At 56.1% G+C, this 23,184-nt stretch overlaps 2 protein-coding genes across 3 annotated transcripts; both read right to left on the bottom strand.

Annotated features, from left to right (window-relative positions):
- Positions 1-1,407: 1,407 nt before the first annotated feature.
- Positions 1,408-7,199, bottom strand: TRIM35 (tripartite motif containing 35). 2 transcript variants are annotated; one of them, XM_051615642.1, is made up of 7 exons: positions 7,117-7,199; positions 5,990-6,437; positions 4,698-4,835; positions 3,459-3,689; positions 3,279-3,301; positions 2,677-2,798; positions 1,408-2,148 (listed from the first exon to the last, which is right to left on the bottom strand). In XM_051615642.1, exons 1-7 carry the CDS (start codon positions 7,197-7,199, stop codon positions 1,583-1,585), a joined length of 1,611 nt encoding a protein of 536 aa, XP_051471602.1. In that variant the 3' UTR covers positions 1,408-1,582. The 2 variants fall into 2 exon arrangements, with proteins under 2 accessions (XP_051471602.1, XP_051471603.1); XM_051615643.1 differs by having other exon boundaries at positions 4,698-4,793.
- Positions 7,200-8,976: 1,777 nt separating this feature from the next.
- Positions 8,977-20,608, bottom strand: DRC1 (dynein regulatory complex subunit 1). Its single transcript, XM_051615059.1, has 15 exons — positions 20,433-20,608; positions 19,729-19,822; positions 18,792-18,904; positions 17,212-17,395; positions 15,825-15,962; positions 14,958-15,044; positions 14,124-14,246; positions 13,323-13,462; positions 12,955-13,089; positions 12,608-12,837; positions 11,270-11,439; positions 10,688-10,774; positions 10,168-10,358; positions 9,201-9,353; positions 8,977-9,107 (listed from the first exon to the last, which is right to left on the bottom strand). The coding sequence occupies exons 1-15, from the start codon at positions 20,606-20,608 to the stop codon at positions 9,002-9,004; spliced, it is 2,127 nt and encodes a 708-aa protein (XP_051471019.1). The 3' UTR covers positions 8,977-9,001.
- Positions 20,609-23,184: the final 2,576 nt, after the last annotated feature.

Genomic DNA, 23,184 nt, shown 5'->3' with positions numbered 1-23,184 from the left:
GGGGGAAACAGCTTCACTGCCTCAGTTCCCACTGAAAATCATTTCTCTGCCTCTGTGGGAATGACATTAAGGTCAGGGGAAGATGCTGGTACCATTGATTGCACTAAAAACCAAGACCCTAGGGGACCCAGCCAGGTCATTAATTAATATTGTTTCCTGCAAATCCATTTTTTGATTAATTATTTGGGGGGGGGGGGGGGGGGGGAGGGAAGTAAAAATATTTCAGTTTTGCCAGCCAAAGTGGTGCTTCAGTTCCCCTTTTCTTGCCATTTTTACTCCAGGAACCTGCCCTGGCACTGTCCACCACGGGAGGGAAAATGGTCCCTTCAGACTTGACAAAGATAAAGGGTCCATCCTGCTCCAGCCCCAGTGACTCAAAGAGCTTTTCCAGCTTTTTATTGTTCCCAAATAATGCCTGGCTTCTGCCGAAATTTACCATAGGGATGCCCACATTTTGGCAGTGAGATGCCCAGATTTTGGCCGTGGGATGCCCAAATTTCAGGGGTTGATGGGCAGCATCAGAATAAAGGCACAGGGAGGGAGATGGGGTGGTCATGATGATTTTTCCTCCTTTCTCTGTATCCAGGGATGCTCAGTTGGGAAGACATGTCAGCTGACGTCAGGAAGGTGGAGGACCCCTGGGGTCGCCCCCACTCCTCACGCCTCCAGCATCTCCCTTTTGTCTTTCTGCCACTGCCAGCTCTTGTTCCTAGGGAGCATCCTATGCAAATGGTGAGAAACCATGGAAACCACCCGTTCATCTCAGCATCCTGCTAGCGAGGTCCTGGCTGGGCTGGTCCAGGCAGAGAGGGTAGGACAGGCAGTATGACCCACCAGACACCCTCCCTTTCACCAGGGCATCACCTTTAAACCCCAAATCCTCAGCAGGATGGAGGGAAAAGCCTTTTGGGGCAGGATAAATATTGAGACAGGCACCAATCAGGGTTGCAGAGGTTTTTTTGTCTCTCCCCAACCCACCTCTGAGCCTTTTCCACCTCCAAACACCAACCACACATCATCACCTGACCCCCGGAGTTGGGGATTTATGGAAAAGCCCTTCAGAGGGGGTAAAGTCATGGGGAGAAGTGTGGGAGGAGACGGGTTGTTACTCTGAAGGATGTTCCCATGGATGGTTTTCCTTGTAGAGGGGAAACACATACTTCTGCCTGTGTCCAGCCGAGCTGTGTGGGATTTTGTGAGTCCCAAAGTACATGGGGCAAAGGTCTCTGCCCCCTGGGAGGGAAGCTCAGAGCCTTGTACAAGCTTGGAAAAAGCTCCCAAATGGTTTAATTAATTATTTACAGCTCCCCAGGCACTGTCATACCTCCTCCCCAAGACCTTCCCAAATTTGATCCACGATGGAGAAAGGCAGGAAAGGAGCTGGGGCAATGTGAGCAGAGACCAGTGTAGAGCTGAAAAGTAAAGTGTTTATTAATTATATAAAAAAGAGACAGTACATACACAGGTAATTTTTTCCCCTCCCTTTTTTTTTTCTGAGGAAAGCTGAAAAAAAAAAACCACAACAACAAACATCTGGAGAACCTCAAACTCAGGCAGAAGTGGTGGTGGGTGATGGTGGCCACTAAAGGGGGACATCCTCATGGACACGGACCTGGAGGGGACAGATGCGGAGGGCTACAGGCAGCGTGCCCACCGGTGTCCCCCCCACATAGAAGTAGGGGAAGACAGTGCCACCAAACTTCTCGTGGAAGGTGTAGATGTGGGCCTTGCGGTCGGGGTCATAGAAGGAGAGCTCCCCCTCGTCGCAGTCCAGCTCCACCCGCACCCGTTTCAGGTCGCCCGACCCTGCCTCCGAACGTGCCGCGTTGGACGCTCGGCACATCTCACCGTCTTTCCCAGGCAAACGGTAGATGTACCAGAAACCGGAGCGAGCATCGTGGTGGAAGGTCCAGTGGTTGCCACCACGTGGCTTGGCCACCCCCACCCGCCAATTCACGAGGCCATCCAGGTCCACCTCCCAGGTGTGGAAGCCAGTGGAGAAGCCACGGGAGCCCAGGATGCAGGGGGCCGAGGTGAAGCGCTCGGGGTTCTCCACCAGGAGCCTGTAGCCCTTGTTGGTGACGCTGGTGAGGTCCTCGGAGACCAACAGGTAGCCCGCTGCTGAGTTGGGGTCGAAGCTGAAGGGGACTGTGGTGTGAACATCGAATCACAGAATGGTTTGGGTGGGAAGGGACCTTTCAGGGCCATCTAGTCCAGCCCCCATGCAATGAGCAGGGACATCTTCAACTAGATCTGGTTGTTCAAAGGCTTGTCCATCCTGACGTGGGAAGTTTCTAGGGATGGGGCATCTACCACCTCTCTGGGCAACCTGGGCCAGTGTCTCACCACCCTCTGCATAAACAATTTCTTCCTTATATCTATTCTAAATCTTCCCTCCTTGAGTTTAAAACCAACAGCCTCTGCCCTATTGCTACAGGGCCTGCATGGTCCTTCCTTCCATCCCTAACCCAGCTCACCACAGAGAAATTCACCCTCCAGAACTTCTTTTGTGGTGCAAGTGCCCCAGAGCACCCTTTCTACTCTCCAACCTCCTTCCCCAGGGATACGTCAGCATCCACCACCCCTGGGGCTGCCCCATGCAAAGGCTGCTTAAGCCCTGGGACAACCACCCTTTGGAGGGGGGAACCCACATGTCCCCCGGGCCCAGCATCTCACCTACAGTGATGATGTCCAACATCTTCTTCCACACATTGTACCGCAACGAGCCCAGGTACTTGGCAACGTCGAGGATCATCCCTGAAGGTACAGGCTCCGGCTCCTCAGCAGTGCACGCAATCCTGGGGCAGAAGATGGAGAGGGGTCTCAGATGGAGGAATGGACCAGGCTGGGAGTCGTGGCATGCTGTTTTGGCAGGGGGGCTTTCCCACCAGCACCCTACATCTCTTAAACGTTGTTCTCACCCCAGGAGGGTGGGGAACAGTGCTGGGAGGGTCCCAACACCAATTCTATCCCTCCCACCGTCAGGGTTTTAAAGTTTCCCCCAAGACCTGCTTGATGTCTCTGTGTGTGCCCCTCACCCTGCCCACAGGCACCCAAGGGTGCTTGCCTGGCCTTGGAGACCCCCAGCACTTTCTTCTGCTGAAGGACCTGAACCAGGAGGTGACACATAGGTACAGGAACTCTCCTGGGGCAGAGACCTTACTCTGCAACCAGGCAGGAGACCCTGTTTAGCCCCAGGAAGGGGGTATGGGAGGGGTTCAGCAACCCCAAGCACCCTTTGTCACCAAACAGTGGACACAGTGGGGACCAGGACTTACCTGCGCTTGCGGTTCTTGTGGGTCTGAAAGAGAAAAAGACACCAGGCATCAAAACTTGGCTTCTAAGAGGTCCCAGGGCCTTGCAAAGCAGCCTGCTAATACCCTGGCAGAAGCAGGAAGTTGCCACAGAGAGGGGGACAGCCCCCACGACATAGGGTAGCACACACAGCAGGGCTTTACCTTTAGGAAGGTGTAGTCATCTTCCTTGAGGTCCTCCTGGAGCTGGTGGGCTTCGTCAAGCAGGGCTTGGCTGTCCTCCTCCAGCTGCTTCATCTTGTCCTCAATGAGGCCACGTTTGTGCCGAGTCTCCTCCTGCAGCTTGGCCAGCAAAGCCTTTTCCTCGTCCCGCAGGAACTCATGCAGCTTCTCAAACTCCTTCCCAATCTGCTCCTCCAGCCGCACTGCCTCCACCTGCCCCATGGGGGACATCACTATCTCCCTTCAGAGTCCCCGATTCCTTTGGCAACCTCCCATTCTCCCTCTAAACACTCCTTCAGAGTCCTCTGACAAGCCCCAGTGCTCAAGGACTTGAGTTCCCGCTGGGAACATGCTGCCCTCCCAAAACCAAAGTCCCTGCTGCCATAGCTCCATCATCCTGGCCCACAACTCCTCATCTGAGTCATAGAACCATAGAACAGAATCCCAGACTGGTTTGGGTTGGAAAGGACCTTACTGATCATCCAGTCCCAACCCCCTACAATGGGCAGGGACACCTCCCAATAGACCAGGTTGCTCCAACCTGGCCTTCCACACTGCCAGGGATGGGGCAGCCAGAGCTGCTTTGGGCAACATGGGCCAGTATTTCTTCCTAAGATCTCATTTCAATCTCCCCTCTTGCTGCTTGAAACCATTCCCTGTTGTCTCATCATTCCATGCCCTGGTCAAAAGTCCCTCCCCAGCTTTCCTGCAGCCCCTTCAGGTACCGGAAGGTGTTCTAAGGTCACCCTGGAACCTTCTTTTCTCCAGGCTGAACAACCCCAGCTCTCTCAGCCTGTCTCCAGAGCAGAGCTGCTCCAGCCCTCACATCACCTCCATGGCCTCCTCTGGACTTGCTCCAATAGCTCCATGTCCTTCTTGTGCTGGGGACCCCAGCACTGGACCCAGCACTGCAGGAGGGTCTCACCAGAGCAGAGCAGAGGGGACAATCCCCTCCCTGGTTCTGCTGGTCCCACTGCTGGGGATGCAGCCCAGGACACAGTTGGTTTCTGGGCTGCCAGGGCACGTTGCTGGCTCATGGTGAGCTTCTCATCACCCAGCACTCCCAAGCCCTTGCCTGAGAATTGCTCTTCTCACTCAGGGATGCAGAAGCCCAAGATGGAGCAGTGCTCCACCCCAGAGACAGCTGCATTCCTGCCTGGGGTGTGCACTCATGTGTCAGGATCAAGCCCTTTGCTCTCCCCATCAGGAGGGACCACGCACCTGGTTGTGTTTGGAGATGGACTCGTAGGAGCGGTGCATGGCCCCAAAGTCCTTTGCCTTCTCCCGCAGGGTGGTCTCCATGTTCTTCAACTTGGCCTGCGGGGAGGAGACGCCTTCAGCACCCTTGCAAGCCTGTGCCTGGGGGTTCCCGTGTGGAAAGACAAGACCCCCAAACCCAGGAGGAGGATGTTAAGCAGGATCCTCACTCAAGCCACCCTCTCCCCTCCTGCAGCCCAGGTCAGCCACAGGTTCAGCTCCACACATGGCCATGCAAACAGGAATTTTGCTCCACAGTGACTCCTCCCCCTTCTTTTTAAGCCCTTTTACTGATCCACCATCAAGTCCCAGCCCATCCCAGTGCTGCAGGCACCCGCTGTCCCGCTCCCAGGGGGGCTGGGTGCCACCAGCCTGCCAAGCCTTGCGAAACAGCAGCTCCACGGCTGCCGCGCCACGTTTGAAATCTGGCTCAGCCCCCGTGGGCTGAGTCAGGGCGGCAACAACTGCTTTCCCAGCTGGGAAACATGGCGTGTCCTGGCATGATGCCCGGTGGCTGGAGCCAGTCTCCTCCTCCTCCTCCTCCCCCACCATGCAGCCATGGCCTCATCCTGCTCCACACGGCTTGGGTCTGTATCCCCATCCCAGGACTGTCTCCCCACCCTGGAGCTCAGGGCTGTCCCTCCATCCCAGGACTGCCCCCCCCCCATCCCATGACTGACTCCCCAGTCCCAGGGTTCAGAGCTACTTCCCCATCCTGTGGTTGTTTCCCCATTCTGAGGTTTGGGGCTGACTCCCCATCCCAGGGATGTCTTCTCATTCCACATCCGTCCCTAGCTGAGGGAACTATCCTATCCTCATCCCAAACACGTTCCCAACCCTGAGGCACTGCTGCAATAACCAGCTGCTGCAATAACCAGCGTGGCCGGCTCCATCCCAACCTGTGGGAGGATGAAGGAGCCCAGGGAACACAGGGATGGTGCCAGAGTATCACCCTGCTCCGCTTTCCTGCAGGACAAAGGGCTGTGCCCCGGGGTACAGGTGGCACCGGGTAATTATTAGGCAGGGTGAGCGTGAGGCAGAGATGAAGGCAGGGGCATTCCTGGCAGGGACCCACCCTCGGAGCACAGCTGCCTCATCCCATCCCTCATCCCAGCATGCCGGCGGGTATAACCACACTGTGCACGAGCCAAAGCCATGGACTGGCAAATTTGTGCCAGGGCGTGCGAGGGGCTGCAACCCTCCAGATGCTGGGATCACACACCCCCCCTCCCCCTTTTTCCCGGAGCATCCCTCACCCTGAAATCCGCCGCTGTCTCCCGCACCGGCCTCATCTTGTGCCCTTCGTGTTGCTTGGAGCTCTGGCAGACAAAGCATGTCAGCTCCTTGTCTTCCAAGCAGAAAAGTTTGGCTTCTTCGTGATGCAGGGGACAGAGGGCGGCCGCCCGGCCCCGCCGTTGCCTTTCCTCCTTGAGGATCATCTCCACCAGGTTGTTGAGCGTGTGGTTGAGGCGGAGGTCATCAAAGGAGGAAGCTTCTTTGCAGACCGGGCACACGTGGTGCTGGTGTTCCCAGGAACGGCTCACACAACCTTTGCAGAAGTTGTGGCCGCAGCCAAGCGTCACAGCTTCCCGGAAAGGTTCGTAGCAGATGGGACACAGCAGTTCCTCCTTGAAGGTGGCCGTGGAGGATGAGGGTGAAGCCACCGAGCTGCTGGCAGAGGGGTTGGCTCCATTCTCCATGGCACTGGGGAGAAAGGGACGGATAGATGGATGGATAGAAGCTCGGAGAGGAGTTTTCTGGGAGCCCCGGCTGGAAAAAACAGCCCCGTTCCTGATGCAATCGTTTTCCTGCCGGTGACTCACCCCGCAGCACCCTCCCCGGGCAGGGACCCGCCTGAGTGACACGGCCGCGGGCCACTGGCAGCGGCCAAGGGCGGGCAGGCTCCGGTGGCCACGCCGGGATGCGGCGGGTGCGCGGGGAAAGGGCCTGGGGCGGCCGGACCCGGCGCAGGGCTGGTTCTGGTCCCGTACCCCGGTCCCGTGGCAGCCCCCGGATCTGGACTCCCACCCCGGGGGCTGCCCCGCTGCCTGGACCCGGATCCCCACCGCCGGGAATGCTCCGGTGCCCGGACCCCAGCTCACAGGGTAGCCCCGGTGCCTGAACACCCACCGCCGGGAATGCTGCGGTGCCCGGACCCGGTTCGCCAACCCCGAGAGAGTCTCGGTGCCCGGACTCTCACCCCCGGAACAGCCTCGGTGCTTGTACCCAACCCTCCCACTCCGGGGGCTGCTCCGGTGCCCGGACCCGCACTTCCAGGGCAGCCCCGCTGCCCGGCCCCGCTGCCCGTGCAGGGGGGTTACCCAGCGCAGTGCCCCCTGGTCCCGGAGGGAACGAGGCGGGGGTCTGGGGGTCGCGGACCTACCGTTCCGGAGGCGAGCGGCAGCGCTTGCAGCGGCGCCTCCGCCGCGACGGGCAGTGAGGCGTCCGAGCAGGCGCCCGCAGCATCCCGGGGCAGGAACTGGTCCTGCTGGGGCGGCGGGGAGGGCGACCGGAGGGGCGGAGCGGGGCGGGGGCTGGGCTGGAGCCCAGGGGAGGGGCCTCCCCGGGGCACGGCTCTATGACCCCACCGGACCCGCTCCGGGGGCTGCCCTGGCCCGCCCGCTCCTCCGGGACTTCATCTGCACCGGTTCCTGAGTACCGCCCCCCACGGTGCTTGCTCCTTGTGGCCTGGGGGCTTTCGGGCTTTTCACCTCCGTGAGGCTGGGACGGCTGACACCCACTCGCTCCCCTCCCTCTGCCATGACAGGAGCTGGAAGCTGCTCCAGGTTCTCGGGGACACCCCGTGACTCTGGGAGCTGGCGCTTCGGTGGTCCCGGGAGTCCGTCAGAGCCAGCCGAGATGTGCCAGGAGGTGTCTGCTGCTCCCTTGTCCCAGGCACTGCCCTCCCTGCCCAAACCCTGGCCTCACAACCTCCACACCTTCTTAGGCTCAGGGTGGTGCTGAGGGACATGGTTTAGTAGTGGTCGGGACCGTGCTGCATTTATGGTTGCACTTGATGATCTTAAAGGTCTTTTCCAACCAAAGTCCCGTGGGTGATGCCCTGAAGGGAAGGGATGCCATCCAGAGGGACCTGGACAGGCTGGAGAGGTGGGCCCATGCCAACTCCATCAAGTTCAACAAGGCCAAGTACAAGGTCCTGCACATGGGTCAGGGCAATCCCAAGCACAAATCCAGGCTGGGTGGAGGATGGGTTGAAGGCTGCCCTGAGGAGAAGGATTTGGGGGTGTTGGGTGATGAGAAGCTCACCATGAACTGGCATGGTGCACTGGCAGCCCAGAAACCAACTGTGTCCTGGGCTGCAGCCCTGGTAGTGGGACCAGCAGGGCCAGGGAGCCTTCTGCTCTGCTCTGGTAAGACCCCCTGCAGTGCTGGGTCCAGTGCTGGGGTCCCCAGCACAGGGGCAGGGGATTTGAACTAGATGGTCTTTAAGGTCCCTTCGCACCTAAACCAGTCTGGGATTCCCTGATTCTTGTTTGCATTTCTGCCCTGTGGATCCCGCTGTATCAACCAGGGGTACAGCAAGTAAGCCCCATGGGATCACTGTCCCTTGAAGCTGGCTGGATCCCCTGATGGGAACCAGAAGAAAAGCAAAAACTATTCAAGGGCACAGCTGCCCAGTGAGCAAAAACAAAATGCTGTTATTGTGCTCTGGTATGAGAAACTGCTTGTGCCACGTTAGCATCAGGCAGGGGAGTCAAGGCTAAAGATAAAACTGTCGGGAAACCTGCACTGGGAACGAGATTTAACTGGTGTGAACCAGACAGGTGGAAGGGAGTCACAGATGCAACAGGGCCCTCCGGGAGATAACTCTGCTGGCAGCACCTCTTGGGGCTGATACCGCCCTGGAAATGCAGAATTTAGGTCCCTACATAGCAGCTTTGGGAGTCAGGAGGGAAAAATAATGGGGGTGGGTTGTTTGGGAGGATTTTGGGGGTAGAAAAGATGTTGGGGCATCTTCAGAGGCAAGAGGGGTGCTCCTAGCAGGCCACACATACTCAGTTCCAGGTTTGGATAGGGTTTATTAATCCCTGGTTTTATTAATCCCTGGGCAGGACACAGCCTGGGCCAGGGGCAGGAGAGATTCAGCTCCATCCACTGTCTGGGAGGACAGAGCAGTTTTTTGTTCACCTGCAGGGCAAGAAGAAACACCCTGAGCCTGACAGCTCCAGGCAGTGACCCCCCCATGTCTGGGACCTCCGTGTGGTGCAGAGGTGGTGGCATGTCCCCAGGGGAGGCAGATGCCCCACTCACCCAGAGGTGAGGTACTCCTTCAGGAGCAGGCACAGCTCCGCGTTCTGCTGCTTCAGGGTGGCTACTTCGGCCAGCAGGTTGGCCCGGCGCATCAGGACCTCGCTGGGCAAAGAGAGCAGAGAAGGTGGTGGCCAGCCCCACTGTGGTTCCCCCAGCCATGCCACAGGCCTGCCCTGTCCCCAGCAAAGCACTCACTAATAGTCCTCCAGTGCGAGTGTCAGCGCGTCCCACAGCTTCAACGTGCTCTCGGGGATAACATGTGCCAGGGCTTCCCAGTACTCCCCGTCCTTCGAGCTGTCCCGTTCCTGTTTCACCTCCTTCACCGATTCATCCTTCACCCTTGGGGACCTGGGGGACAGAGAACAAAGCCCTGAGGCTCAGCTCTTCACAGGTGAGAAACAGCCCCGTACCCCTCAGCTGCACTGAACAATGTCACCATCATCACACGAATGAGCAAGACCTCACAGCTGGCTTTGTTTTCCTCTCTGGGCTGCTGGTCAACTCCTGCCTGGACATAGAGCCCAGCTGAAGCACTCTGTCCATCTCTGGGGTCCCCAACACAAGAAGGACATGGAGCTGTTGGAACGAGTCCAGAGGAGGCCACAGACATGACTTGAGGGCTGGAGCAGCTCTGCTCTGGAGACAGGCTGGGAGAATTGGGGTTGCTCAGCCTGGAGAAGAGAAGGCTCTGGGGAGAACTTAGAGCACCTTCCAGGACCTGAAGGGGCTACAGGAAAGCTGGGGAGGGACTTCTGACAAGGGCAGGGAGTGATGGGATGAGGGGGAATGGTTTCAAGCTGCAAGAGGGGAGATTGAGATGAGATCTGAGGAAGAAATTCTGTGCTGTGCGGGTGGTGAGACACTAGCCCAGGCTGCCCAGAGCAGCTGTGGCTGCCCCATCCCTGGCAGTGTTGAAGGCCAGTTTGGATGGGGCTGGAGAAAGCTGGGCTAGCAGGAGGTGTCCCTGCCCAAGGCAGGGGTTGGAACTGGATGATCTTTAAGATCCCTTAAATCAGTCTGTGGTTTGATGGCTCTGTGGTTGTCCCCAGCTGTCCCTCACTCAGGCACTGCCTGCACCCCCAGCACTGCCTGTGCACCCCCTCTGTGCCTCCAGTCTGGTCCCCTCCCAGTGATAACGCCCCACTCTGCCCCTTAGTCCTACCTCAGCTTGCCAAAATCCTTCATAAAGGCTTTCAGGATCTTTAAGACATCATCAGGTTCAATGTCCACAGACAGAACAGAGCTCAGCAAGCTCTGAGGGGATTCAAGTTCTTCCGTCAGGCCACCAGTTCCATTGTCCTTTCTGTCTTCAGCCAGATCCATGACATCTTCTCCACCTGGGCTGCCCTGGCTCTGAAGAGAAGACCAGCAAGCTGGGTATGGTGTCCTCAGCACCTCCTCCTCCCCAGGAGCCACCTTCCCTCTGGGAGCTCCCAGCTGCCTGCAGCCTTGTCCCTTGGCAAATTTAGGGAGCTGAGGCAAAAATTTATGTGCAAGAGGCTCCATCAAACCATTGCAGAAGATTCTGACCCATTCACCTCCCTTGTCCAGTCACACAGGAACATTTCATGGTCAACATGCTGGTCCCCTCTCTGCCTTCCCTGGGTATTCCAGAGATGTCCTACTCCCCTTTCCCTGGATACCTGCTGAGCTCTTCCCACCACTCTCCTTAGAAGTCTCACCTGGCTGGCAGCCAGTTCCTGGGCTTTGTACTTCAGGAAAAAATCAACCAACTCATTCTGGACATCCTCATCATCGATCTCAAGGGTCTGGGGAGCAAAGGAAACAGGTCAGTGTCTCTCAAGAGACATCACAGGAGGGGGAGCAAAATTAAGGGTGTTTTCCAGGAGGCTCTGGCACAGCCACCCAGCAGACAGGGAAAACAGCGTCACCAGCACAGTGATGCCAAAAGGACCTCATGGTCTGAAGCACTTGCTGGTTGTCCCCAGAGACAGGGAACAGCCTGAAGTACCAAATGCAGCAGGTTTGCTTGAGCTTCTTTGGGCCTGGCAAGCTGTGGGCAATAGGACCCTGCCTGCCCATACCTTTTATAAGCATCAACTACATGTCACACACAGCTGAAAGACCTGGAGATCCTCTCCTGTCCCCTGGGGCAGCTCTCTGACAACAGGCATAGCATAGCAGTGCCATGCATAAGGCTTCACCCCAAGATGTGGAGCTCAGAAGAGATCCACTAGAACCTGGAGCAACCAGGGAACAGCACACCTGCTCCCTGGTCATGAACGTGCTACATTGTCACACACCGACTCAGCTTTCACGAGGTCCAGGATCCTCTTGGCAGTCTTCTTGGAGATACTTCCCAGAGCTGTGGATCTATCCTCAATCTTCACTATGTTTTCTCTTCCTCCTCCTCCAATGTCCGCTGCTTCCTTCTCCTCTCTCCCTCTCTCCTGCTGTCCTCCAGAGCAGCTCTCTGAAACACAGAGAAAGGTAAGCAAAAGCCTTTGTGCTTTGACTGTTCCTTGTGAGCTGGAAAGGACCCCAACCAATCCCAGGACATGAGCTTGGCCAGCTGGTCTGAAACTGGGAGCACTGCACAAAGAACAATGAGAAGATCCTCATGCTGAGAAATGTGGTGGCTATCTAAGATGGGATTACAGCATTGGTGGACAAGGGAAAAGCAATGGATTTAATCTACCTGTACTCGTGGAAAGCATTTGACACTGTCCTGCACAACATTCCAGTCTCTAAATTGGAAAGATTGATTCAATGGATGGAGCACTTGGTGGATAAGGAATTGGCTAGATGGTTGCACTCAGAGACTTGTGGTCAATATCTTGATGTCCAAATAGAGACCAGTGATGAGCGGTGCTCTTCAAGGGTGGGTTTGGGCCTGGTGCTGTTTGACATCTTTGTGGGAGATAAACATCTTTGTTGGAGACCTGGACAGTGGGACTGAACGCACACTCAGCAAGTTTGGTATCAACACCAAACTGTATGGTGTGGTCAACATGCTGAAGGGAAGGGATGGAATCCAGAGGGACCTGGACAGGCTGGAGAGGTGGGCCCAACCCAATCTTGTTAAGTTCAACAAGGTCAAATGCAAGGTCCTGCACCTGGGTCAGGGCAACCCCAAGCACAAATCCAGGATGGGCAGAGAATGGATTGAGGGCAGCCCTGAGGAGAAGGACTTAGGGGTGTTGGGTGATGAGAAGCTCACCATGCTCAAAGACCCTAGAGCACCTTCCAGTATCTGAAGGAGCTACAGGGAAGCTGAGGAGGGATTTTTGACAAGAGATACAATGAGGGGTAATGGCTTCAAACTGTAAGATGGTAAATTTAGCCTAGACATAACAAAGAAATTCTTTGCTGTGAGGGTGGGGAGACACTGGCCCAGGCTGCCCAGAGAAGCTGTGGCTGCCCCATCCCTGGGAGTGCTGAAGGCCAGGTTGGACGGGGCTTGGAGCAACCTGGTCTGGTGGGAGGTGTCCCTGCCCATGGCAGGGGGATCGGGAATAGATGATCTTTAAGGTCCCTTGCAAGCCAAACCAGTCTGGGATTTCATGATTCTTAGGGGCTGTCATGGAGGAAGCTGAGGTCTCTCAGTGCCACAAGGGTGACAAGAACACCACGCATCCCACCTGTCAGGATCTCCACAGCCACCTCGGTTGCCATACTCTTTGCTTTGGGATTCCCAAGGGGACCAACGTTGTTCAGGAACCAGCCCTGAGGCTCTTCCCAAGGCAGCCCCAGTTGCTGGGTGTGAATGACACGATCGGCATCGAGGGCTTTGCGCATCAGCCCTTTGGCTTCCTCCTCATTCATCAGCCAGACCTCCACAAACTTCTTCTCGTCGCTGACAGCAAAGTGCCTGTGGAGTAGGGGAGATGGCCCGTGGCAGGAGGCTCCATGCCCCAAAACGACAAGGCAACACCTCACTTTGATGGCCTGAGGCCTCATCCTGGGGAGGTGCCTGCACAAAGCCCACCTTGTCTTCCTCTGCACCTCCTTGCACTGCTCCCTGATGCGCTTGCAGTCAGCTGCCAGGGCCTGGTTCTCCTCTCTGAACTGCTTCTCTTGTTTGGCCAGTTTGGTCTTCAGGTTACTGAGAATGCTGTAGAGCCTGGGGACAGACAGCAAAGTTGAACATCCCCAAAGAGGCATCCTCAGGTACAACCAACTTGTGTGAAGGTTTTGGGATTTGAGGCTGCTTATCCACTAGTGACCACCCAGTGCCAAGGATGGGCAGGGACAGAGCTCATTGGCCTGGACTGTGTGATGGGCTCCACAAAACATGGTATATGAGAGGTGATGGGAAGTAAGGCAGAGCCCATTTTCCAGGGATGGATTTTTTACCTGTTGATCTTTCTCTTCTGCTGGGATCTAATGATTGTGTTCTCCTCCTCTCGCTTCTTAAGCACCTGAAGGTTGAACTCCAGCTTCTCCTGGTTCAGCTGATAGACAGCTTTCATATGCTGCAGCTGCTTCTCTAGGTTCTGGCATTTCAAAGAAAAACAAAAACAGGCCGTGCCATGAGCAAAATGAAGCTTGGATCCTACTGATCCTGATCTCCAAAACCCATCCTCCCATGTCCATTTCCCCAGCTAACCCCTGGCCACATGGCATCACTCATGGGTGAGTGATGGAGATGCTGGTTGTCCATAAGTACGTGCTATGGGGCCATGTCTGGAGAAGGGGCTGAAGTTGTAGCCCACTTTCACTCAATGGGGCACTAATTTGGGTCTCTCTCCCCAACTGAGCTGTTGATTTTCATGTCAGTTTTAGGAACTGCATGTCTTGGAACTAACCAGAAGACTCAGAAGTTACTTGGCGAGCTGGAGGAAGGGGATGCAGGAAGAGTGACAACATGAACTGCAGGGTGTAAGAAAACCAGAACAAAGCAAAAAACTGAAGCATTTGTGATGGCAGCAACCCTTTGCATGGCCTGATGGACAGGAGAGAGGCAGTGAGTCCTCCCCAGCTGCAATGGAAGAGACATCTGCAATGGAGATGATGTCACAGAGATGTTCCAAGGGCTGGAGCACCTCTGATCTGAAGACAGGCTAAAAGAGTTGGGGTTGCTCAGCATGGAGAAGAGAAGGATCCAAGATCTGCTCCACTACCTCCCCTCATGGCACACACCAGCATTTTCTGTACCTGCACATCGTTCTCCAGCAGGAGCTTCATGTTGTTGTACTCCTCTTCATCCTGCACCCACAGCTGCTTCAGCTGTTTCTCATATTCTTCCACTTTCCTCATACGGTTTTGCAGGTATTCCATCTACAGGCAAATGCAGAACATCACCCATCAGTAGTGACAGTTTCCTCCTGCAACCACAGCTCCTGTGGCTGCCCAAAACAAAGTCACACATGGATACTTCCCTGGCAGAGCAGGTAGAAAAACTGTCCCTTTGCCAACCCCCCTACTCCTAAGCAACTGCCTTCATGAACGTGTCTTCCAAGGCAGCCCAGTGCTGGACAGTCTTGGCAGCCTTTGGGCCCTCAGGAGCAAAAGGACATTGAAGGGCTGGGTCTTGTCCAGAGAAGGGCAACAGAGCTGGGGAAGGGTCTGGAGCACAAGTGTGATGAGGAGCAGCTGAGGGAACTGGGGGTGTTCAGCCTGGAGAAAAGGAGGCTGAGGGGAGACCTTCTCACTCTCTGCAAATCCCTGAAAGGAGGTTGGAGCCAGGGAGGGTTGGTTTCTTCTCCTAAGGAACAAGCAATGGGACGAGAAGAAATGTCCTCAAGTTGTGCCGGGGCAGGTTTACACTGGATATTGGGAACAATTTCTCCCCCTAAAGGGTTGTCAGACCCTGGCCCAGGCTGCCCAGGGCAGTGGTGGAGTCCCCATCCCTGGAGGGATTTCAAAGCCATGTAGATGTGGTGCTGTGGTTTAGTGGTGGCCTTGGCAGTGCTGGGTTGGACTTGACAAGCTTAAAGGTCTTTTGCAACCAAAATGATTCTTTGATTCTAAACCTCACATGGACCTTACCTCCTTTGCCTTGTGGGCCCGGATGCTTTCCTCCCACTTCTTCTTGTTGTTGTCTAGCAGCTCTCGGCGTTCCATCTCAAAAGCTTCCTGTGAAGGAGACAGAGCCTTTCACTATCATGTTGGCATTACTCACTGCCAACCTTGAAGCAGGCCAGCAGCCTCCTGGAGAGGATCAGCTGTGGGCTGGTCCCACCATCCCATGAAGACACACTGGGCTGATCTCTCCTCTCCTTGCCAGAACATCACTGGCAGACACCTCCCACTACAACTCCACAGACACTGCTGCTATCCATCACCCAGAGCTGGGAGGGATGCTCTGGGTGGTGAGAAGCTCACTGGAAATCATTGCTTGACTGCTTCACATGCCCAGGGCAGTGGTGGAGTCCCCATCCCTGGAGGGATTTCAAAGCAGTGTAGATGTGGTGCTGAGGGACATGGTTTAGTGGTGGCCTTGGCAGTGCTGGGTTAATGTTTGAACTTGGTGATCTTAAAGGTCTTTTCCAACCTGAATGATTTAGTGATCCTATGATTAGCAGTAGAGGTTGGTCAGAGAGCCATCTGATTGCACACAATAAGGTCACCTCAATGTTCTTCTCTGGCTTTTAGAGACATGGACAATCAGCCATCAAGCAGCAACAGTTTAATATGCCACTCAACCACAGTCATTCAACCAGCCACTCAGCACCATTCAGTGCTTTTGCTTGGTCAGATTTCAGCTTCATTCACCAAGATACCAGTCCTGTTGCTCTGGACAGTAGTCAGCCCTGCCTAGGCAGTGAGCCTGTGGCCTTTTGGCCATAGATCTGGAGAAGCAAGAAACTGCAGGTTTTCTCATTGGACTTTTCCTCCACCATATGAATAGGTTACCTCAATCTGTAGGAGGTGGTGACGGTAATTTTTCAGCATGAACCTGCTCTGTTCCTCCATCCTCTCCAAAAGCAGGTGGATATCATCCGACTGTTTCTTAATGGTCTGCACGTACTGCTCATCTTTGCTTTTCAGCTCCTGGAGGAGGAGAAGAGATGCTGAAATCAAAGAGAAGTATTCAACCAGGAAGAGGGTAAGAACCAGGTTCTGCCTTTTCCAAAAGAGAAGAGGTGATGAGAAAAGAGAGCCAGAAAATCAAGAGGTAGCTGGGAGGGAAGATGGGAGGAGAGACAGATCATTGGTGCCAGTTTTGACCAGGACCAACTGATGCTACTTGGATTTCTGCATTGTACTGGGGAATTGAAGGACCAGACAGGGATGGCTGTTGCTTTAGAAGAGCATCCTCCACAGCTTGAAACCCCATATTGCTTACTCTCAGTCAGTTTGCAGATGACAGCAAGTTGGGTGGGAGTGTTGATCTGCCTGAGGGTAGGACGGACCTATGGAGGGATCTGACAGGCTGGATCCATGGGTTGAGGCTCTGCAGAAAGATCTGGACAGGCTGGATTGATGGGCTGGTGCCAATCATATGAGGCTCACCAAGCCTGAAGGCTGGGTACTGCACTTGGGTCACACCAAACCCTGGCAATGCTCCAGGCTTGGGGAAGAGCAGCTGGGAAGAGTTCAGTGGAAAAGGACCTGGAGGTGTTGGTGGACAGTGGCTGAATAAGAGCCATCATGTGCCCAGGTGGCCAAGAAGGCCACCAGCAACCTGGCTTGTATCAGCACTGGTGTGGCCAGCAGGACCAGGGCAGGGATTCTCCCCCTGTGCCCAGCACTGGTGAGGCCACATCTCGAATCCTGGGGTCAGTTTTGGGCCCCTCATGACAAGAAGGACATTGGGGGGCTGGAACATGTCCAGAGAAGGGCAACAGAGCTGGGGAAGGGTCTGGAGCACAAGTGTGATGAGGAGCAGCTGAGGGAACTGGGGGTGTTCAGCCTGGAGAAAAGGAGGCTGAGGGGAGACCTTCTTGCTCTCTACAAATCCCTGAAAGGAGGTTGGAGCCAGGGAGGGTTGGTTTCTTCTCCTAAGGAACAAGCAATGGGACGAGAAGAAATGTCCTCAAGTTGTGCCAGGGGAGGTTTAGATTGTGTATTGGGAAAAATTTTTTCATGGCAAGGGTTGTCAGGCCCTGGCCCAGGCTGCCCAGGGCAGTGGTGGAGTCCCCATCCCTGGAGGGATTTCAAAGCCCTGTTGATGTGATGCTGAGGGACATGGTTTAGTGGTGGCCTTGGTGGTTCTGGGTTAACGGTTGGACTTGATGGCATTAAAGATCTTTTCCAACCCAAATGATTCAATGATTCTGTCCTTCCCTGTTGTCCCTACCTCCTGCAGGTCACCAATGAGCTTGTTCTTCCTCTCCAGAAGCAGTGCACATTGCTGCTGCTGTTGGTTCAGCAGCTGCCACAGCTCCTGCGGGATCTTTATCTCCTTGGCCGAGGCCCATTTGGAGGTGATCTCCTCAAACTTGCATGTGCTAGATTTGGCTTCGTTCTCCAGCCTCTCCACCCTGCAGGCAGTAAGGAGGACACAGGGATCTGGGGCAGGGCAGCAAATGCTTCAGCTGCTTCAGACATGACCCAGGCGTCCACACCACGGGAGCAGTGTCCTGCAGAACCCAATTTGAATTCAAAAGGGCCTCAGGAGATCGGTGGAGCTTGTTAGAGCACCACATCATGGCAGAGCCAGTGTCTTACAAGCCCTTTTCTTCACAGGCCTTCCTCCAGCTCTGCCCTTGCCCAGTGCTCCAAGAGCCACTTACCTGGAGGAGAAATGGCTGAAGAGCTCAGCTTAAGCAGCAGTTACCTTTGCAAGGAGCAACTAGTCCCTCTGTCCCTGGACAAGCCTCCCAGCCATGTCTAGACTTGGGGGTCCAACTGTCCAGAGACCATCCTGCTGCTAAAGCCAAATGGCACTGAACAGCCCATGTCAATAGGACAAAGCTCCTCTTCCAAACAGAAGCACCATCCAACGAGGTCTAGGGATGGCTCTTGGGTCAGGCTAAACAGCGCCCACCACTTTTGCCACCCCCAGACCTGCTCTACGGGCAGTTCCTGGACACAGCACTTGGTTCCTTAACAAGATTCCCACTGGGAAACCATCTGAGCAAAGGGCACTTGTCTTGCTGCAGCCAGCCTCCCATAAAATGCTCCTACAGTGCCCTCCAAAGGCAGTAGGAGAGAGGACTCAGTGCTTCCTCGCTGATCTAGTCCTGGGGACAGGGCTTCCTAGCAGCCAGACCAGCTCCTCTGAAGCAGGATAGGTTTGCCCAGGAGGTTACACAGGCCATTTACTGAGCCACCTCTTAGCACAGGCTGACATCGTCACCACGGTGTCAACTCCAGGTGCTGGAGAGCTGCTGGGCAAGCCAGACATGAGGGCAGTTGTGCCAGTGATTCTGGAGCAAGGAGACAGCAAACATGAGTGGTAGGGGCCCCTGGTAAAAAGCTGAGGACCAGCCACGTTTCTGGAGCAGAACATGTGATGGGTCTGGAGGAGATCGGTAACCAGACATCCCTAGGACTGCAGTGCCCCCTGGGGAAGCCACCAGCCTTGACCTCCAGAGCTCTGTAAAGACCCAGCTGTGGCAGGTGGGACCTGGAGGCTCTTTGTATGAGTAAGTTTTCCTTCTGAAGGCTAATTCAGCATTGCCCTAACTGCTAAGTGTCCCTGGATAACCAAGGTTAGGATGTCCTCCAAAAGCTGCACCAACACCAGCACTGCTCCTTCCCAGCAGCACAGACCCCTCCCTGGAAGTGCTCAAGACCCAGCTGGATGGGGCTTAGAGCAATCTGCTGTAGTGGGAGGTATCCCTGACCATGGCTGGGGGTTGGAACTAGATGCTGTTTAAGGTCCCTTCCAACCCAAACCAGTCTATGACTATGACCCATCATGCAAGTTCTTACCTCTGCAGCTTCAGCTCTGCCTCATCTGCCCTCCTCTGTATTTCCCTCAAGTCAGCAGCCACCTGGATGTTGGTCACCATCTGCGTGCCTTCAAAGAGCAGCTTGGCCAGCCTCTGTGAAGCAGGTGGTACACACCTCACACCTGGAGACCTGAGCTCTGGAGTGAGGGATACTGGAGGGATGAGCACTGCAAGAACCTTAAGGCTTCAATGGGTCCTCCCTCTCCTGGAAAGCCCTGCAGGCCACCACCACCAAGAGGAATGTGCTCAGAGCACCTTCTTTTTTTGCTTCCGTTGCATGTGCAGATGGGGTTAGGGGTCTGAGATGGGGTTTGAGGTGGGGTTTGGATGAATAGGGTCAGTCCCAGATCCTTGCAATCCATGGACTGTTTGTCACAGGGAAGTCATATCCCCCGGATCCAGCCCGTGAGATTGGTAGGTAGCTGCAGAGGACAATAAAGTCTCCCTTGTCTTGAGGTTGTAGCGAGGTGGGTGTTGGTCTCTTCTCCCAAGGAACAAGTGGTGGGACAAGAGGAAACAGCCCCAAGTTGTGCTAGGGGAGCTTTAGATTGGATATTAATTTTTTCCTGGAAAGGGTTGTCAGGCCCTGGCCCAGGCTGCCCAGGGCAGTGGTGGAGTCCCCACACCTGGAGGGATCTCAAAGCCATGTAGCTGTGGTGCTGAGGGACATGGTTTAGTGGTGGCCTTGGCAGTGCTGGGTTAATGGTTGGACTGGATGATCTTAAAGCTCTTTTCCAACCAAAACAATTCTATAAGAATCACCCGCCCCCCCCCCCCCCCCCAAGTCCTGAAGAGTTTCTGTCCCTGCTTCTTCTCACATAAAAGCTGCTGTGTGACACTAAGCACAGATTAGGAGAGTAAAGCCAAATGTCTAGAGGTCAGGGAGAGAAGAGGACCTTCCTGTCCGACTGCCACACCTGCCTGCTCTCCTCAATCTGCTTATGGCTCTTTCTCTGCTCTTCCTCCTCTTTCTCATCCACCTTTGGCTCCACATCTTCTTCAAGCTCCTCCCTGGGCAGAAAAGGGCAAAAAGACAGAACACTTTACACCTCATTGTCTTTCTGATACTCAGGGATGGCCTTGGATCTGGGATACCACGGCTCAGCACAGCACACTTCACCCTCGCTTCTCTTGGGCAGGTTTTGATGGGGCCAGGAGGTCCCCACAGGTGCAGAAAGGAGGCAGGAAAGGCTGAAATAGCATTCCCAAGGGAAAACAGGTCCCCGCTCTGGAGCTGGGAGTGGATTTTAGTGATCTAGGGAGGGTTGGGCACCATGGGTTGTTAATAGGATCCACAAGGACCTTCTTGTGGTTCAAGGAACTGGCACTGGTTCCCGAGGAGGGGGGAGCCATCAACCCCAGTGCCACTTTGGGGTACTTTGGGGTGAGGGATCTGGAACTGGCGCTAGTTTGGGGTGGGAGCATCAACGCAGTGCTGGTTTGGGGAACAGGAGATCATCTGCGCCCGGACACGGGGTTTGGGCAGAAGGTGCGAGACTGGGTGCGGGTGTGGGGCAGGGAGGGGCCTGCACCCGGCTCTCGGGATGTCGGGAGAAGCGGGGCAGGGGGCGGGGCGGGGCGAGGCCGCCGGGGGGGAACCGGGACGCGCCCCGTTTCTCACCGGTGCTTGTCCCCGAGGCGGTCGGCGATGCGGCGACGGCGGGCGGCGATCCGCTCCTCGGGGCCCGGCTCGGCTTCGGGGTCGGGCTCAGCGAGAGCCGAGGCCGGGTCTCGCCGTCCCGCCGCCGGCTCCGCTCCCGCTGCCGCTGCCGCTCCCGCTGCCGCTCCCCGCCTCATCCCGCCCCGTCCCGCCGGGAGCGGCACCGGGAGCGCCCCGCGCCGCGTCCGGCCGTCGCCTAGCAACGCCGGGACTGCGCATGCGCGAAGCAGCCAGCGTCCCCCCCTTCCCCTCCCGCCGCTCTCACCGCCGGGGGGAGGGGACGAGTGCGCATGCGTAGCGCGTTCCCGCGCCCTTCTTCCCCCCGCCCATCCTCCCCCCCCCCCCCGCGCCGACCTCGTGTCCGCGCCGGCGGGAAAGGGGTGCGGGGTCCGGGGTGCGGGAGCGCGGCCGTGGGGCTCCCTGGGGGGGTGCCGGGGCTTGCGCCCGCACGGGCGGAGGGGGGGGCTCACGCCGAAGTTCAGCGAGGCCGCGCGCAGAGCCCGCCTGGGTCAGGGCGGTCCCGATCCCAAATCCCAAATCCAGGCCGGGGGGGAGGATGGAGGCAGCCCTGAGGAGAAGGGCTGGGCTGAGGGGTGTTGGGTGATGAGAGCGCAGCGTCAGCCGCCAGCAGCATGCCCTGGCAGCTCGGAAGGCAGCCGTGTCCTGGGCTGCATCCCCAGCAGCGGGACCCGCGGGGAGGGGGTTGTCCCCTCTGCTCTGCTCGGGTGAGACCCCCTGCAGGGCTGGGGCCAGGGCTGGGTGCCCAGCACAAGGAGGACATGGAGCTGTTGGAGCAAGGACATGAAGCTGGAGGCCGTGGAGGTGGTGTGAGGGCTGGAGCAGCTCTGCTCTGGAGACAGGCTGGGAGAGTTGGGGTTGTTCAGCCTGGAGAGGAGAAGGCTCCAGGGAGACCTTAGAGCACCTTCCAGGACCTGAAGGGGCTACAGGAAAGCTGGGGAGGGGCTTCTGACAAGGGCAGGGAGTGATGGGATGAGGGGGAATGGTTTCAAGCTGCAAGAGGGGAGATTGAGATGAGATCTGAGGAAGAAATTCTTTGCTGTGAGGGTGGTGAGACACTGGCCCAGGTTGCCCAGAGCAGCAGTTGCTGTTTGTGGTTCCATGTCCAAATGGAGATAAGTGGTGAATGGTGTCCCTCCTGGTTCCATGTTGTTCAGTATCTTCATCGAGGGCGTCAGCAGTGGGCTGGAGCGTGCCCTCAGTGAGTTTGCAGATGATGGCAAGCTGTGTGATGCAGTTGGTTCACTAGAGGGACAGAATGTCATCCAGAGGGACTGGGACAGCCTGGAGAAGTGGGCCCATGTCAATCTTCTGAGATTAAACAAGGCCAAGCGGAAGGTCCTGCACATAGGTCAGGGCAATCCCCAGTATCAATACAGGGAGGAAGGCATGGAGGGTCCTGTGCCCGGCTCTGGGGTCCTCAGCACAGGAACGACATGGGACCGGTTAGAGCAGGTGACCACGAAGGTCAGAGGGATGGAACCCCTCGTGGGGAAAGGCTGAATGAATTGGGGCTGTTCAGCCTGGAGAGGAGGCAGCTCTGGGGAAACCTTAGTGTGGTCTTCATATATTTCAATATGTAAAAGTGGTTTATAAGAAAGATGGAGAAAGACCTTTTTTTTTTTTTTTTTTTTTTTTGCTAGGACCTGTAGTAACAGGACACAGGGCAACGGTTTTAAACTTAAAAGAGTGCAGGTTTAGATTGGTGATAATGAAGAACTTCTTTACGAGGGTGGTGAGACATGGAAACAGATTGTCCAGAGAATCTGTGGATGTCCCATCCCTGGAAGCATTCACCCAGGAAGCCCCTTGCACAGCCCAGCTCAGCCATCCCCCTCCTGGTGCTTTGGTCCAGCCATGAAGGGTTCCCTGAGCCCAGGCCTGTAACTTCTCTGTGTGGGGCCTGGGGACATCTTGGCAGTCCTGGCAGCAGACCCCCACTCCTGGCCTCCTCCAGTCTCCATGGCAACCCAAGACACAAATACCATGGCAACCCCATGGCAACAGCAGAGGCAATGCCACCAGTTCGCACAGGTGGGTGGATGCCTGGGCATGCTGAAGCCAGAGATCTCTTCTGTACTTCATGGCCACCACTCTTACAGCCCTGCAAGTGGTGACCACCAGTAGCTCCAGATGGAGGTGAAGGGATTGTCCTGCTGCCCTGAGGTATCCAGATATAATCATCTCAGATTCATTCATCAGTGTAATCCCAGGGCTGGGGAAGATGATTGTCCACCCCAGCACAGGTCTGCCTCTGCAAATCTGCATCAGCTGCTTCATGGCCAGTCTGGACCCTTTCAGAGGACAATTACTTTCCCTAGGAGAGGAGCCAAACAGAACTGAAAGGCATCCTCCAAAGTGGGGTGTTGGACAAGAGCTTTTGGGGTTACTCCAAGCCCCTGGCAGGATCTTAGCTCTGCTGGGCAGATGGAACCCCTCATGACTGGACCAAGGCACCAGGAGACTGTGGCTGCTCCATCCCTGGAAGTGTTCAAGGCCAGGCTGGGTGAGGCTTGGAGCAACCTAGTCTAGTGGGAGGTGTCCCTGCCCATGGCAGGGGGTTGGAACTAGATGATCTTTAAGATCCCTTCCCACCCAAACCAGTCCGTGGTTCCATGAACCCTGAAGGCCTGACCCTGCCACTCCCGAGGGCTCAGGAGTGACGAGGTGCTGGCAGGGTCCCCACAGTGCTGAC

Source organism: Apus apus, chromosome 3 (genome assembly GCF_020740795.1).
Source record: "Apus apus isolate bApuApu2 chromosome 3, bApuApu2.pri.cur, whole genome shotgun sequence".
Taxonomy (NCBI): Eukaryota; Metazoa; Chordata; class Aves; order Apodiformes; family Apodidae; genus Apus; species Apus apus.
Note: the sequence above shows the minus strand (reverse complement) of the source record. Positions and strands in the feature narration are given on the sequence as shown.